At 36.2% G+C, this 15,653-nt stretch overlaps 1 protein-coding gene across 3 annotated transcripts in view; it reads right to left on the reverse strand.

Moving 5' to 3' along the window:
• Positions 1 to 376: 376 nt before the first annotated feature.
• The window catches only part of LOC120418025 (nuclear hormone receptor FTZ-F1), a 277,913-nt gene continuing 262,636 nt past the window's right edge, over positions 377 to 15,653 (reverse strand). For 2 of the 3 annotated variants that reach the window (XM_039580272.2, XM_039580269.2), the window contains 3 exons: positions 7,900 to 8,167; positions 7,732 to 7,835; positions 377 to 5,112 (listed from right to left, as the gene is read on the reverse strand). In XM_039580272.2, the coding sequence (XP_039436206.1) occupies positions 4,966 to 5,112; positions 7,732 to 7,835; positions 7,900 to 8,167 (519 nt within the window). In that variant the 3' untranslated portion in view covers positions 377 to 4,965. The remainder of the gene's footprint in view (positions 5,113 to 7,731; positions 7,836 to 7,899; positions 8,168 to 15,653) is intronic. The other variant, XM_052710822.1, reaches the window with a different exon arrangement.

Below are 15,653 nucleotides of genomic sequence, written 5' to 3' on the forward strand. Positions count from 1 at the left end.
TCTTCTCTCCACTCTTTTTACTTGCCTATCTAAACCGCGTTGTTGTTGTTTGTTGCGATGCCCGTTTGCGAATCCCACCCCACAAAAAATTAAACTGTCTTGATATTCTCTAGGTGCTGCGAGGGGCTTCCGGAAGTTGGATGAAACACTCGCGCTTGCGCGCGACCACGACTAAAAGCATAAGGTTTTGCGTCTTTTAAAACGATATTTACAGCTTCTTCTCGTTATTTCGTGCTTGCCATTTCATTAGGGCACATAACTTTTTTAAACAAGAGTGTGTCCCTTTCACACCTTATGTAAACTGTCATTTGAGTGAAAGGGATACACTATTGTTTACAAAAGTTATGCGCCCTTTTGAAATGTTAGGCTCCATTTCTCTCCTAGCTGGTGGTGCTCTCTATCGGGGTGCAACACTACCTCTGGGAGTCGTAAAAATCTACACAAGTGTACATAACGTTGATTTCTCTCTCTCTCTCTCTTTTTAAATTGTGTGTGTTTGTGTAGGTGTAAGTGTCTACCGTGTAAGTGTGTAACTTTTTTGTTTGTACTTTTGAAAAGGCATTGAATTGCTACATCTCCCTTTTTTTTTTGGTGAAGGTTTTCGGGTCGCTCTAAATACCTCCGGATTCCGACTCGATTTGAGATTTAGGTGTGTTTGTGGGTGTGTTGGACGAAACCCCAACTCGACGTGACCGCGGCAGAGAACTTGTACAAGCGCCCAAATGAGTAATCGTCGAAAAAAGGTTTCATGCATGGAAAGGAGTTCTGTTGAAAAATTTCCAATTTAAATTAGCTGCCTTGAACGCTGTAAAACAATTTTTTTTGGTAAGATTAAATAAAATTTTGGTAAAATTTACCATTTTGTAGACAGCTAAAATCCAATTGACAGCACTTAGTCCAGCATTAATATCGATATTTCAACCGATTTTTTGTTCTTCTTTGCCAAAAAAAACAAACTAGAAATGAAGCATTCATTTTTTATGTCAGGTCGTCAGTTTGAGACCAAAAGAAAACAAGAAAATAATTTTTTTATTTAAATTAGTAATTTTATTATATTATACATATTTTTTTTTACTTTGAAGCACTAATTAAAATTGTTCAATTTTGCAATAAATTGTCCTAAATTGAAGGATTTTTTGGCTAGAAAAAATGAACAGATTTTAAGCATGTGAGCTTTGTGGCCTACGTTGGTAGAACCGTGAAATTTATTTTTGTAAAAAATAGTTTTTTTGCATAAGCTTAAAACTATTAATGTAATCGTAAAATTAGCTAGTCCAATCATAACTACTAAAGAAGAATTTTCAGATCAGATCTTGTCGTTTTTGCGAGTTCTTTCACTGACAAGAATTGTTTTTTTTTTAAATAAAAATCCAAAAATTAGCCAAAACAATTGGAAAATTTGCCACACTTTACATCAAGCATTGAAACAATTATAGAATAACAAAAAATAAAGCAAAAAAAAAAAACTAAAAACAGGCGAAGGAAATTTTCAAAATTAACATTTGTAACATAAAAACTGTTTGTTGCTGAAATAAGCAAAACAAAAGTCCAATTAATCGTTTTTCCATAATAAACAAAGAATTAATTATTAAATTAAATGCCTTACAGAATTTCCGCATGAAGAATATAGAAAATAGTTATGCGGAACTTGAGATTTTTTTTAATTCCAAACCTCTGACAAATCTAGAAACTTCCGGATTATCTGCCAAAAATTGCAGCTTGAAAAAAAAAAAACAAATTTCTCTGGACTTTTAAGCTGTTTTGTTGCACATTTTGAGGTTATTTTCTTTTCCGTGTGGCTTCTGTAATCTTTGTTTATGTTTTCAAGTGAAAAGCTCAAACACGTTATCATTTGATTTTGCAAAAGTCGTTAAAAGAATTTCTTTCCGTGCAAATTTTGACAACCAACCCAGTGAGAAAAATCGAGTGGCATTGGCTCGAGATCAAGCCAAGTTGGCTCGATTTTTCTTACTGGAAAGCGCCAAAAGTTAGTCTCTTTTCCGGCAAAAACCTGTCATTTTTCGCAACTTCTCGTTTGGGTGGGGGCAAAATTGGGAAATCCTGGAGAGTATTTCAGACGATCTTTAAACCTTCGCCTTCTACTAAGATAAAAGTGGCATCAAAAAATATATATTTATGTCCTCTCTCTTTTTCATGTGTGTGTCCGTTTCTGTGTGTGTGTGTCTGTTGCTAGAGCCTTTCTTTGTCATCTTTTGTTTGGTTGTTTTATATGAGTCTCTCTGTACTACAAGTTTCCGCTATTTACACAATCACTTTTGCGTTTGTTTTTAACATGATTTTTTCTACACCGAGGCTCGCGCTCAATTTCGATCCTTACTAGGTAATAAAAATAAATAAAACTATTCGATAATACTTTCATTTTCCCTTCCTGCTTCCGCTTTCCGCAACAGACGGTTCGACGGTTCGATTTCCTGCGGGGACCGGAAATTGTTACAAATATACAACGCTTTTCATCCGCTTCCCCTTCTCCCAACGACGACTATCTCCTTTCTTTCAACTTTGTATCTTGTTTCCTCGTATAGAACACATTGTTAGCATCACATTGGTTTGTTTTTTAGGTGTCAACAGGTGGCGCGCGGAGCGCGAGGGTTCCTCCATCCGATGTAACCGCCTTCAAAAACCAGTCAACTCGCCCCACCCCACAATTTCCACACTTCTTTCCAAGAGGTCACAAAACGCACTCCACTTGCAGCCGCGACCAAACCCGCTCCACAGATCACCACCGATTACCGTGCCCGGTCAGCGTTGCGTCTTACAGACTAATCCTCCCCTCGTGTCGTCGTAAAACGGGGCGCCACAGCGCCGCCTGTCGCGTCGATCGTACCAGATTGGACCCCCACTTTGGGAGCGCAACGGTCCGCAAGATTAATCTTCCGGAAGTTCGAATCCGCTTAGGGGGATCAACTGACACTGTCGGAAGCCGCGCGCGAGCGCGGGCACCCACCTAGAAGGACCCTTTAGGGGGGCGCAACTGGAAAGTTGCGCCCCCCCTGGTCCAGCATTACTAAGAGTTCCCCCACTTGCACAATTTATTCATTCGTTTTTTGGTTTTTTCATTTCACTTATTCGCTACAGATAGAGATAGAGCAGTCCTTGGAAGGGTGTGTTTGTTTTTCTTTGTTCGAAAACGGGATAGAGTGTGATTTTTGCTGCGTGTGTTTTTTTGGTTTCATATATATTTACAGAGTTGCACGCCATGGGACTCGCGGGAAGATCTCCGGTGGAGGTGGAACGGTAGCCGGTTCTGCCTGTTGGGGGGTGAGTTTGCACCCAATTCTGGTGCGAAGGAAGCGTGAGGTTTGACGGGGAGGGGTTTGACTGGTCGTTTTAGGCTTTGTTGACAGGTTGATTTCGATTGAACGTGTTGATTTGAACCAGTGTGTTGGAAATTGAAGGATTAAATCAGTTTAGTCGAAGATTACTAGAAAGTTATGACATAAGTTGACAGAAAAAAATAAAGAAACAGAATCGTTGAGTTATTTTGATAGAAAGTATGAAGAAATTTGAACCAGTGTTGAAGTTAAATAGTGAAAAGATTAAAGATTTTGGAAATAGAAGAAAGTTGTTTAATTTATTTTGAAGATAAAGAAAAAGAATTCGATTAAAAATATGAAGTCTGTTTGGAGAAAAAGAAATAAATCAAAGTAAAAAGTTTAGGCCACACTGAAACAAATCAACACGTGCATTACACGGTAAAAATACATTGAAATATTCTGACCCACTTTCCTCCGGAAGCCCCTCGTTTTCAACACTCCCCACACTTTCTAGTTTCCCCCACCTCCTGCAAACAACAAATTGCCGCTAAACTAAAAACAACAACAAGCACTACAATTTGCGATTTCTGTTTTTTTTTGTTTTGCTCGAGTCGGTGAAATCTAGCTTCTGACACATCGATTTTTAAACGTTCGCTTGTTTTTGTTGACTTTTTCTGTTTGTGTAAACTGTGTGAGTGGCTTTAATCGGTAACATTTAGTATACAGCTTTGTGTGGTATTTTGTTTTTCTTTTGTAAGTTTGCTTCAACAAGTAAGAGCTTTTAAACAACTTTGATTTGAGTTATTTCCCTTATTTTTTTTTCTCGGTAATATTTCCGTCAAGAGTGCCGTTTTTTGTGGGTTTCTATATATTTTTTTCTGTTGTATAAGTAGAGCTGGTGTGTTTGGACAAAGAGGAATATTTCTTAATTGGGGGGTGCGGCGATCAAAAATGGGTTTCTGCTGCATTTTCTTGATGAGGGATGAGAAATGCCATTCGTTTGCTGCATCTACGGTTGCTTTATATTGAGGACACATTGAGAAATGAGTTTCGTGTGGGTTTTTGTTGTTGTGGTTGGTTTTATATTTGTATTGCACTAACGTTTCCGAAACAAATGAAGATAACAAAATAAGTTTGACAAATTACTAATAAGAGTTATTGTTTTAAGGAGAATTCGTTAACAGCTTGATTTAACATTTATTGAACACTTAGTTTTAGATCCTTTGTATTACGTTTGTTTTTGTTTTGTGTTTTTTTTTTCTGCGGTTTTGGATTTATCTGGTATAACTTCCGTTTCTGCTCCACGATCACGGACTGTCCTTCAGTTTTCTCTCTTTCTTGGATGGGTTTGGGGATGTGGCTGTGGCGCGATCCGGAATTGTTGCATCTGTTTCAAACCTAGCAAGCTAGATTCTCTCGGCAATTTGGCGGCAGCATCTCTGTTTGTTTCTCCTTCTTTCTTTTCAAGAAATCCCGTTACACAACTAAAGTTTACTTCGCTGAGATGAGAAAAAAATGGTAACCTCTTAATCTGGGTTTTTCCCCCGCTCTCTTCGCCTTCTTAAACTTAATCCTGGGTGGGTAGTGGTGGTGGTGGGGCAGGCAACGCAAAGTACATAGAATCCACGTGGAACGAAAATGCCGCCTCCTTCCGCCGCCGCGAGCTGCCACCGTTGCTGTGCCGGCGGACTCATTTCCGCTTGGCGTGCAGCATCTCCATCAGCAGCGTCTGGCTGGGGGCGCTGCCGGCGCAGTGCTTGATGTACAGGTGCTCCTCGCCCCGGGACGCGATCACGTGGATCTCCGGAATAATACTGAGCAACTTGGCGAACTTGTCCTGAGAAAGTTGAACAGTGTTATTTACGAAATAATGTTTATCTAAAGTGTTTTTTAAATGATGAAATATTAAAAGGCTTTTAACAAGGGGTAGGACAGAGAGTAATATTGAGAAAGTTTGAATAATTTTGAGTAACATTGAACCACTCAAAGTTTTTCAATCCTCCCAAACGACGTAACGAATTTTGACACTGACATTTGGCACCAGAGAGAGACTGATTTTGACAGACACAAAACTAAGCCCTAACAACGTGGAGCGGAAAAAAGATCCCATTCCGGTTTTATTGCTGGCAGCTATTTACGGCGTCGATCCTACCCAAGGCTGGCATGGATCCTACCCCTTGCAGGACCAGATCCATAGAAAAATCCGGCATCTCACGCAAGCCGGAATCGGAACGAAATATTGTGTTTTGGGTGTTTCGCGCCGAGCAGCTGCATCCGGAGGAGGATGATCTGAAAGTGTGTAGGGTGCATGGTGGACATGGTACATCGAAACCGAATTAAAAAAAAAAACTAAGCAAAAAGCAGAAATAAACACTTTTATTTATTGGTTTTGTTTGAATCTTTTGGCAAAAACTGATTTCTCGCAAGTACCGGCAGGACAAACCGGAAATCGACTGCTGGAGGCTTGGGTGGGACCAGGAAGACCAGACTTGATGGACTTTAGATGATCCTCGGTGAACTTGCCGGAACGACGAAAGATGTTCTCCTTGATCTTGCTGAACTCCCTAGCAATGTGAACGGTGTGGCAATCCAGCACGGGGTATTTGTTGGAGATCTGACTGGGGTGGTTCAGCACGATGACCTGGGCGGTGATACTTCGAGTCATCGGCGACGTATCCACGACGCAGTTCCTTGACGGGCACGTTCTTGACGTTGTCTCCGGGCACAGCCTCCGGCAGGGCTTCTTTGTGCATTTCGAAGGACTTGACATCAGTGGTCAGGTTGATCAGGGCGAAACCGGGCTTGGTCACACCGGTTTCCGTTCCCGTACCGCCGATTTTGTTGACGTCCTTTAGGGGCTGATGCAAACGGAAGATTGTTTTTCTAAGCGTTCCGGGGGTAAGCAGCTTACAGTCCCGAGTTACGGTTCAGAGCCCTCTGAAGGTCCTTACTTTTACGACCACATCCAAATTCTTCATGTGCGGCAGTTGTACTCGTTGATCTCGACCTTCTTGCCTTGGAGCAAGTCCTGCAGAGTTTTCAGCATCAACTCCTCGTTGACCGCGTCCGGATGGTCAAAGTTGAACTGACCCTTCTCGGGGCGGACCTTCTCCGCGGAGGTTAGCTCCCGGTAAAAACTGTCCTGGCTGATCGAGACTACTTGTCGCTGCGTGTGGTCCATGTCAGCCTAGCCCAGCTGTTCCATGATCGTTTGCAGACCGTCGACATTCCGCTGGCGGTTCCTCCCGCCACTCGACGGACCTTGTTCACTGTCTTCTGGACCGTTGCACCTTCTGCTACAGGATCATGTCCCGATCCGCGATGGCGTCCACTCGTCGACGTCCACTTTGTCGGTCAACTCGAATTACCTTGTAGATCGAAAACAGTCGTTGTTTGTTGCATTTTCGCGGTGGCACTTCTTTGCTTTTGAACCAATTCAGGTCGCTCATGAGCCGCTTCAGCTAGATCAGCATCGTATCGTGGGAAAGGCATGTCCACGTAGAAGCGGTTTTCCAGAACCCTCTGACATTGACCACGACCTTCAACCACAGACAAACTTCAACCTCCAACTTTGCAACGGAGCCCGATATCACCCACACTAAAAATCCGCGGCCGGTGGGGTGGTGAATGACCTGTAGCAGAGACCGTTCCGACGTCAGCGGTCAAGACGACATCGACACGGGGATAAATCCGGGAGTTGAACATGTTGTTTCCCGTAGTCTGTGTCCGACCTGAAAAGGCTGCTTCCAGGGTGTTTCTGAAAAATTGAATGAACTAAGAGATTAACTTCCTGAAGACGTCGATTGAGGAGCAAAAGTTTAGCCGTGGGAACCGATTTGGTTGTGCAGCGGACCTGAGAAAGATGACATTTGCCCTTTTCGCAGGGAATCTACTCCCACTGGACAACTAGATGTAATCCGAGATTGTCCGCACCTGTAATAATCCCCGGAATCTTACTCAAGTAGTTGACTTACCTTTTGAACCTTCAGCATCACTTTTTGTTTGTATACACAGCTAACTGTCAAAGTTACGATTCGAAAATTCCGTAACCAGGCTACACAAAATTTCAGGAGGCAAATTGAGTAACTTTGAGTAACATTGAGTCATTTTGAGAAATTGAGTCACTCGGTTACTCTCTGTCCTACCCCTTGGCTTTTAAAATTATAAATTTGTTATTCATTTCAATACTTATAAAAATTTAACAATTAATTTCAAGATTGTTTTTTTAATCATTTAAATTTCATAAAAAATACTAAGATTTTCTTTTCCGTGCATCCTCAATCTTAGCCAAGACACCAACTAAAATGTTTGGCTCTAGCATAATGCAGTACTAGAATCAAGATAAACACGCAAAATAATTTACATGCCAAATTCTTCGCCAAAAATTTATGTTTAGCTACTTTAAAGATTTGAAAAAAAACTTTTTAGGACATAAAAAGGACACATGGATACTTACGGGCACCGACGGATAACAGGTGAGGGTGTAATCCAGCAGCGCCGCTTGCACGTTTTCATAGCCTTCGATGACCGTCTTTCGGTTGGTGATCCCCCGAACATCCGCTAAAAAAATCAGTTTTTTTTTCAATACAAAATTCTTCAAATCAAAACACCATTCTAAACTTACCACCCTTGCCGGGGTTGAGCAGCAGCAGGAACTTCATGCAGATGTAGTCGCCGACGTCGAACTTGAGCTCCTGCAGCTTGTTCTGCAGCTCGTTGAAGTGCTCGGCCAAGCTCGGGACGCCCAGCAGCCCTAACCCTAAGAGATCAAACTTTTGCCCGTTGTGGAGCGTCGTGTCGTCCGGCAGCGCGTTGTGCAACCGCTGGTGGATGTGGTCGAGCACCAGCATGTCCGACCAGCTGTTCTGCAGCAGCTTCATCTGGTCGTCCACCTGTGTTTTGGAAGGAATGGAATGGAGATAAGAGATACTTTGTTATTTCTGAACGTCAAATTGTTGCATAATGTTAAGTATTTGACAAAGTCCAAGAAAATGTTTTTTTTTATAGAAATATTTGGAAAAAATATTTCTACTTTAAAATACACAAATAAAAAAAATCATATTAAAGTTGTGAATAAAAAACACTTCAATAAATGTATCAGCATCATTAATATTTTTTTGCATTTCTAATAATTCAATTCAATTCTGTTTAATTGGAGAATAATCAAAATATAATAAGTTCTTTTACAGATCATAACAGAGTTTTGGAGTTCCTTTTAATTGTGTGTTGCATCATAATCCATTTTGGAACAATTATATCTTTAACTAAGGCACTAACAAAAGCAAGAAAAATATAAAACAAAATGCAAACAATTATTTCAAATAAAAATATCTTTAACGATACATAAAATATACTTTTAACAAGAAAATAGTGCAGAGAACTCTGCATAGAATTGCAACCTTTTTTTCTTGTCTAGCACATAAAAATAGACATATCTTTTTACAAGTTCAAGGAAAAAACTTGTTCAATCGTGTGTCAACTAGGCAAAATTATTATTTTTTGATTTTCGCTATTCAATTAACATATTTGGCAAAACTCTTGAGAGAAACCAACTTCAACTTCTTATTAAGCTATGTATTACTAGAGTTCGGTTCAAAACGCTTCTCAAAAGCTGTTATAGCTTATATGCCAACATTAGGTGCTCGATGGAAATATATGCTATTCCTCTATTTTGAATACATTATACAAGTTTTACCAAAAAAAAAAACTAGATTTCCGTCAGTTTAAAGGAACAAATTTCTACATATTTTTAGTTTTCCTGAAAGTGCACATGATTTTCAACCAAATCTATGCAAATAGGGAAAGTTGAACACTTTAAGGATGTTTACAAATTATGAAACCACCGATCGGAAAATGACGAAAATCCTGACAAAAAAATATGTTCATGCTCGTTAAATTTGCATATTTTTGGCAGTAGCTTCTAACTGCAATAATGTATTTTATAATATATATTTTTTCAATAATCTTGTAGTTAAAATTTGTAATAATCTTATTTGTTATCAATTAACCTTAGTTTGTACTAATAAAACATTTTTTGAAAAAAATCGGGATTAAAAATGTTGTAACATTTTTAACTGTAAAATCCGTAAATCTAAAAAAAAACGAAATGCAAAACATTCATCAATAATGAGGTTATCAGTCATTAATTAAAATTGGTTGTTACTGTTCAATTTTTCCTAAACTTTGTTAATCCCAAATTCAAAATATATTATTGGTTTTGTACTTTTCAAATCAAATGCAGACACTGCTGGATTTCTGGATGACAAAATTCAAACTGATTTTTGTGTGATTTTTTAAAGACATTAACAAATTATTTTATACATAAAGGAATTCAATAAAAATAATTATAAAAGTTAATGAAACAATTCCAAAATTTAAAAATGTCTGATTTTGTCATTTTAAAAATCTGCTTTAACATAAAAATTGATATTTTTTATTTTTTCATACTTTTTTCATTTTGAATAAATCCTACAAAGTTACAAAAAAAAAACAAAATTTTGTTTTGTTCTTGATGAAAAATGATCCGTCTAGGTTATACAATAACATTTCAGTTCAAATTTTGTGTTTTTTTGTTACTTTGCAGGGCATATTTGGCATGAAATAAGGGCGAAAAAGTAATAATTTACAATTTTGTTATTCGAAATGTACATTAAATTTCCCATAAAATGACTAACTCTCGGATTAGTTTTCAAAAAGACGTAAGACCCAATGGTAAACAGAGCTTTTTTTGCCTCGGTATTTTACCTTCTTACGAAAAACCATTTTCAAAAATGCTTAAGATTGTTCATCTAAAGGTCTAAAAACAAATGAAATTTTATTACAATTTGGAGAAAAATTAATATTCTTACGGCTTTTTGAAAACTCACCGAGAATTTAAAATTAAGTAACAAAAAATGGCATAGGTTTTGAACTATTTTTATATTTTTTAGATGAAAAAAAAAGTTTTTTTTCCGAGGTTTGAATACGTTTAATTTTACGATACCAAACTTCCAAACCATCACCATTTCATCCTGGAAATTATTGAAGAACATGAATATTTTCGAATGTTTAAAAATGGAACGGTCATGAGATATTGAAAATTGTTCATCGGATTCCTGATCAGTAGGGAGTGTTTCTGCATTCATTTTTATTTCGAATTTTCCCATACAAACTTCAACGATCAATAGCGACTCCTAAACCTTAACCGATTTGGTTCAAAATTGCCACAGTTATTTATTTATTCCCAAGGAATCAAATCAGTTCATTAATGTCGTTTTTTTATATTGTCACCCTAGTGATCAGGGACCAAAATTGCCTAATAGGACAAAGTTACACGCAAATCGAAGCGGGGCCGGGGCAACTTGTTGACCCTCATACACTACTTATTATCATCTTCTTTCTAATAATGTTAAATCACCAATAGATTGTCTAGTAATACAAATCTATTCAAAATTTAAATTATTTATATTTTTTATAAGGCCGATGCAAATATTTAAAAAAGTTTTTGTCCCTCGGCCCTGGCCAAGGTCAAGGGGAGGGGGGCAAAAAAATAAAAAAAATTAAAAATTTTAATAACATGCCATAGTTTTCACATTTAAATGAAAAAAGTGTTTTAAAATGCATTTTACACTAGTTCAGTTGTTTTGCAATCATTAGTTTTCAAAAAATCTAAGATCTGACAAAAACAAAAATTGTATCGAAAAAAAAAAGATTTTGCATCGAAAATTTTCAAAAAATCTTAAGATTTTTTAATTAACCCAAACATGCTAAAAATGATTTTAAACGCAGGAGAATGTATTTTAATTTGATTTCAGTTTGTTGCACTTGAATTTTCATTGAAATTTTGAAGTTTATTGTTAAAATATTTTTTTGCCCCCTGATTTTTCGGGCCAATTTTGAAGGGGGGGGTGACAAAAACTTTAAAAAATATTTGTACCAGCCTAAACGGAAAAAAAATTAAATTTGAGTAAAATATCTGCTGAGTGAAATTACCACAAGAGCACTCACAATCATTTTAACACGAGCCAACTGGCCAAATAAAATCATCTGGTGTACACCCAAAGGAAAAATATATCCTAAAATCTGCAACAGTGGATTTGCTGCAGAAAATGTCACATTTTCTAACATTTTTTGCAGTAAGCTCATAGCTCATTTTTGCCCGCGTGTAAACATGTCAAAGATCTGCAGTTCTCACCAATACATATAATGCTGGCCCGTCCCCGAGCAACACTCCAAAGAGAAGATTATGTTGGTGCTCTTTCACTCGTGTCCATGGCGCGGTGGTAGCGTGTCGAATCTATAACCAAGAAGTTGGTGGTTCAAACCCCGTTCTGTTAAGGGTTTTTTTTGTGAAATACAACCAAAAAGCCGTCGGTAATGTTGATAATTATCGGTAACGGGCAAAAATGTCATACCCCTATATCGCAAAAAATGCATGAGGACAGTTTTCATGCAGATTCTGATATACTTTCATGCCGTCATGCATCACAATCATGCGACCGCCGGTTGGGTGTATTATGTTTTGATCGCCATTGAATTTAATTATTGTTTGCATTAGAAACAATTTGGCAGAATTTGTGCTTAAGAATGATATCTAAGAATTATTTTGCTATGTTCTAGTTAACTGCAAACGAGAATATTTAATATTTCAGAACATGTTCGGTTTCATTTGAATAAATAAAAATCAATTTACTGTAAAATTTTCATGTTTTTTAAAGCCATTAATGAATTTTAAGCGACATTTTGTTTGAAAAATATAATATCAGTCAAATTTGTTTCAACTTTGCTTCACATATTAATATTAATACGCTCGTCATAATTTCCAAATCTGTTCTGCAATTCAAAAAAGGTTCACACAACCGGCACCAGCGCAGGTCATTAGGCACATTTTATTCTTTACCAACGAAAACAAATAGTAAACAATAACTGTCACACACGCACTCACATTTTTTGTTGTTGTTGTACCCTGGCGCTTCAAATTACCATAACCCCCTTCGAGCAGCTGGACTACTCTAGTGAAGTGCAGTCAGTTAGTCAGTCACTAAGTTAGTAAGTCGCAGGCTTTGTCTGGCTGAACCAACTGTCTGAGTGTGTGTGTTTGATGTGTGTAAACGCCAAATGCAACACGATTTCCGAATGCACAAACAAAAAATGCCGGCTCAAGTTGTACACGCATTTTAAGTTCTTTTTTTTTTGCTTGCCATTAAGCCGTTTAGTTTAGGTACACAAACATGGAAATAAAGGCCAATTAGACCTTCTCGGTGCCCTGAACCACATTAAATTGTTTCAAGTTGTGCGAAATACTTTATGATTGCAAATCATAAATCAAGCACACAACACACAGGCGATTGTTTCAAAATTTTGCCTGTAGTTTTTTCTCGTTTTGCAACTGTTCTTATCGCGCACTTTAAAAGAGTTTTTAAATTTGTTGCGATTTTTTTTTGCGTAACCCACTTCCGGTGCCCCAACACAAGTCTGCACTTGGCAATTGGTTCACAACGCAAACACATACACACACTCATTCAAAGTTGGCATCAGCCGGCGTTCCCATTATGTAATTGGATCGATTGCGAGCGAATGTGTGTGTTTGGGACGTGTTTGTGTGTCTGTTTAACCTAATTCTTTTTGGTTCGTTATTTAATCGGCTTTTTGATGGTGATGATTTATGGCAGGACTTCTTTTTCTCAAATTGTTCTGCAAATAAACGTGTTTAAGTTTGAATTTTTATAATGTAAAAAATTACCATTTTTTTTGTTTTGTTAAAAAATACTAATGTGTTCGAAAATTTGAAGCAAATTTTATAAGGAGTCTGAATGTTTTTTAAACCAGGGGAAATTAAAATTCACTCTTAAAAAAATAAATGAAAATTGAAGTTATTTGTTTAGAAGATAACACTTTATCGAATGAAGAGCATCGGTATATGTGAGTAATATTTAACTGTAAATCATAATTAAAATTTGTGTCAACCAACGCAAGTGCTTATTTTCCAATATTGAAAATTAATTTCATAGTCTGTATGTATAACGCACCAAACAAATTTGAAACAAATAGCAATACATAAATCGAACATCATATTAAACAAAAACATGAAAGATTAGATAGATGATATTGCATATTTTCTTCAATTAATATGGCTGTTGCGAATATTTTTCAAAGTTTTTATCTTCCCCTTCAAATTCGAGCCAGAATTCAGGGTTCATTTTTTTCAAAATACCTCAAATTTCAACGAAATGTTGAGTGCAATCAGCTTAAAACAATTTAAAATGCATTTCCCTTTGTGCATGATTATTTTTTACATGTTTTAGTTTGTTTAAAATATTTTCAACTTTAGTGATTTTTCGATGTACGCACTGTAAAAAGTTTATGTTTTGCAAAAAAAAAGTTTTCTTTAAAACATAGAGTTTTTGAAAACTAATGATTCCAAACGAACTGTACTATAATGTACAGGCTTAGTGATTTTTCACGCTCGAAAATTGCAAATTTCAAGGGGACCTCAATTTCAAAACACCACATTTCTCGCAAATTTCGCGGAACTTGAAAAATGTTAAAATAACTCTGAAAATCCTTTGTTTAAATCACAGAAACTACGTTTTATGCTTCACTATATATTATTCTTCAAAAAAAAAAATCTTCAATAAACTAAAAAAATCTTCACTAAATTTTAATGCAACACAAACAAATCCTCCAGGTTTATGGATGGGCTCTATATTTATATATTTTGAAACAAAATGTAGGGCACGAGTATTCTCATTTACTGAACTGCTCTTATAATATTCGACTTATAATGCTAAAATGTTTTCTGTTATATAATTTTACATTTTATTGAATTTCATATCAAAGCAAATTTTAACAAACTTGTTCAGTCAGAATGAGTAAAATAAATTGAATTTTCTGCGACGTTTAGCCCATTAAACACTTTTCAAAAACTAAATTCAAAATCAATTTGCAAAAATAATTTAATTTTTAAGAAAATCGAAATTTTTATTCTAAATGAGAAATGAAAACAAAAAAGTAGTATTTTTTAACTTTCACGGGAATCATCCACCCAAATAAACACATATAGTTAAAATTGAACAGGCCCACAAAAAATGATTTGTTTTTAAAATGTGATTCTAAAGATGAACTATACTCTTCATTTTATTTTGAATTAATTTCTTTCAAAACTATACCTTTCAAATGAAATAGCAGTGAAATTTTTAATACCGTGAATGAAAATATTACTTAATTTAGTTGCATTCTAATAAAATTCAAAACTCTGAACATTTCTTCAAATGGTTCATACCAACTTGACACACATATATATTTAAGCTTTTTAATTGAAAACTAATGAAATTTAATTAAATAGTCTTTTTGGATGAAATATTTATTAAGCTGCTATTTAAAAAAAATTGAGAAAATTGATAAATTTCACGAATTTCACGCCGTCCACGAAATCGTCAAAAATCACTAACCCTGTATTAGTAATTGAACCAGGGTATTCACTCGCTTAATTCTACAGTAGTTCATAAGATTATTTTTATTCCTTTTTGAGTTTGATAAATTATTTTGAGAAAAATCATTACATTTTCACACAAACATAAAATTTCACGGGATTTCCGGGATTTCACGCTGTCTGCGAAATCGTGAAATTTCACTAACCCTAATAATGTATAATGCATTCTCCAGCCACTTTTCCACTGAAATGTTGAAGTTCTGGAATGTTTTTTAAATTTTTATAATTTCAAAGTTATTTTACATGTTTCCTCTTCCTTGAACTTTTTTATTATTAGCAATAAAAGACAAAAACTTCAAATAAAATTTGAATTGATCTTGTTCCAAAATAAATTGTTTTAAGTTTTTAGGGAACATATTTTTTCAAAAGTAATTAAAAGATAAAGAAAAGTTTACTAAGCAAACGAATCCAGTAGAGAAAAGGTCACCAAGTCGTGTTGGTCCGAGCCGGGATTTGAACCCCGATCTACCGCTTATGTGGCTGAAGCGTTACCACTAGGCTACGTGGATCGAAACCTACAGAAAAAATTGAAAAATTAATTAAAAAACCTTAATTATTTAACGTTTATTTTCCCATTGTCAGTCAAATATATTGTTTAGACATTTTTGAATTTTCGAGCATTTTGATCAAAAAAAGACAAAATACAAGCCAATTTTTCACATTTTCAAAATAATTTGCAATTTTGTACCGAATATGTATAAGGCTTACTAGTAAGAAATTTACCAACACATTCAAAGTATGTTTACATTACAGCTGGAGGTTTGTTTGCATCAGGTTTCCTATCTCTTTCTAGCAAAAGTTTCTTGTCAGGCGACTTCTAGCTGGTTTTTTTGACTGACCACCCGATATGTCAGCCGACATACTTTGCAGGGCTGTTACAGCTCGAGCTCGATCATTGTTTGCATCAG

This window comes from Culex pipiens, chromosome 3 (assembly GCF_016801865.2).
Source record: "Culex pipiens pallens isolate TS chromosome 3, TS_CPP_V2, whole genome shotgun sequence".
NCBI lineage: Eukaryota > Metazoa > Arthropoda > Insecta > Diptera > Culicidae > Culex > Culex pipiens.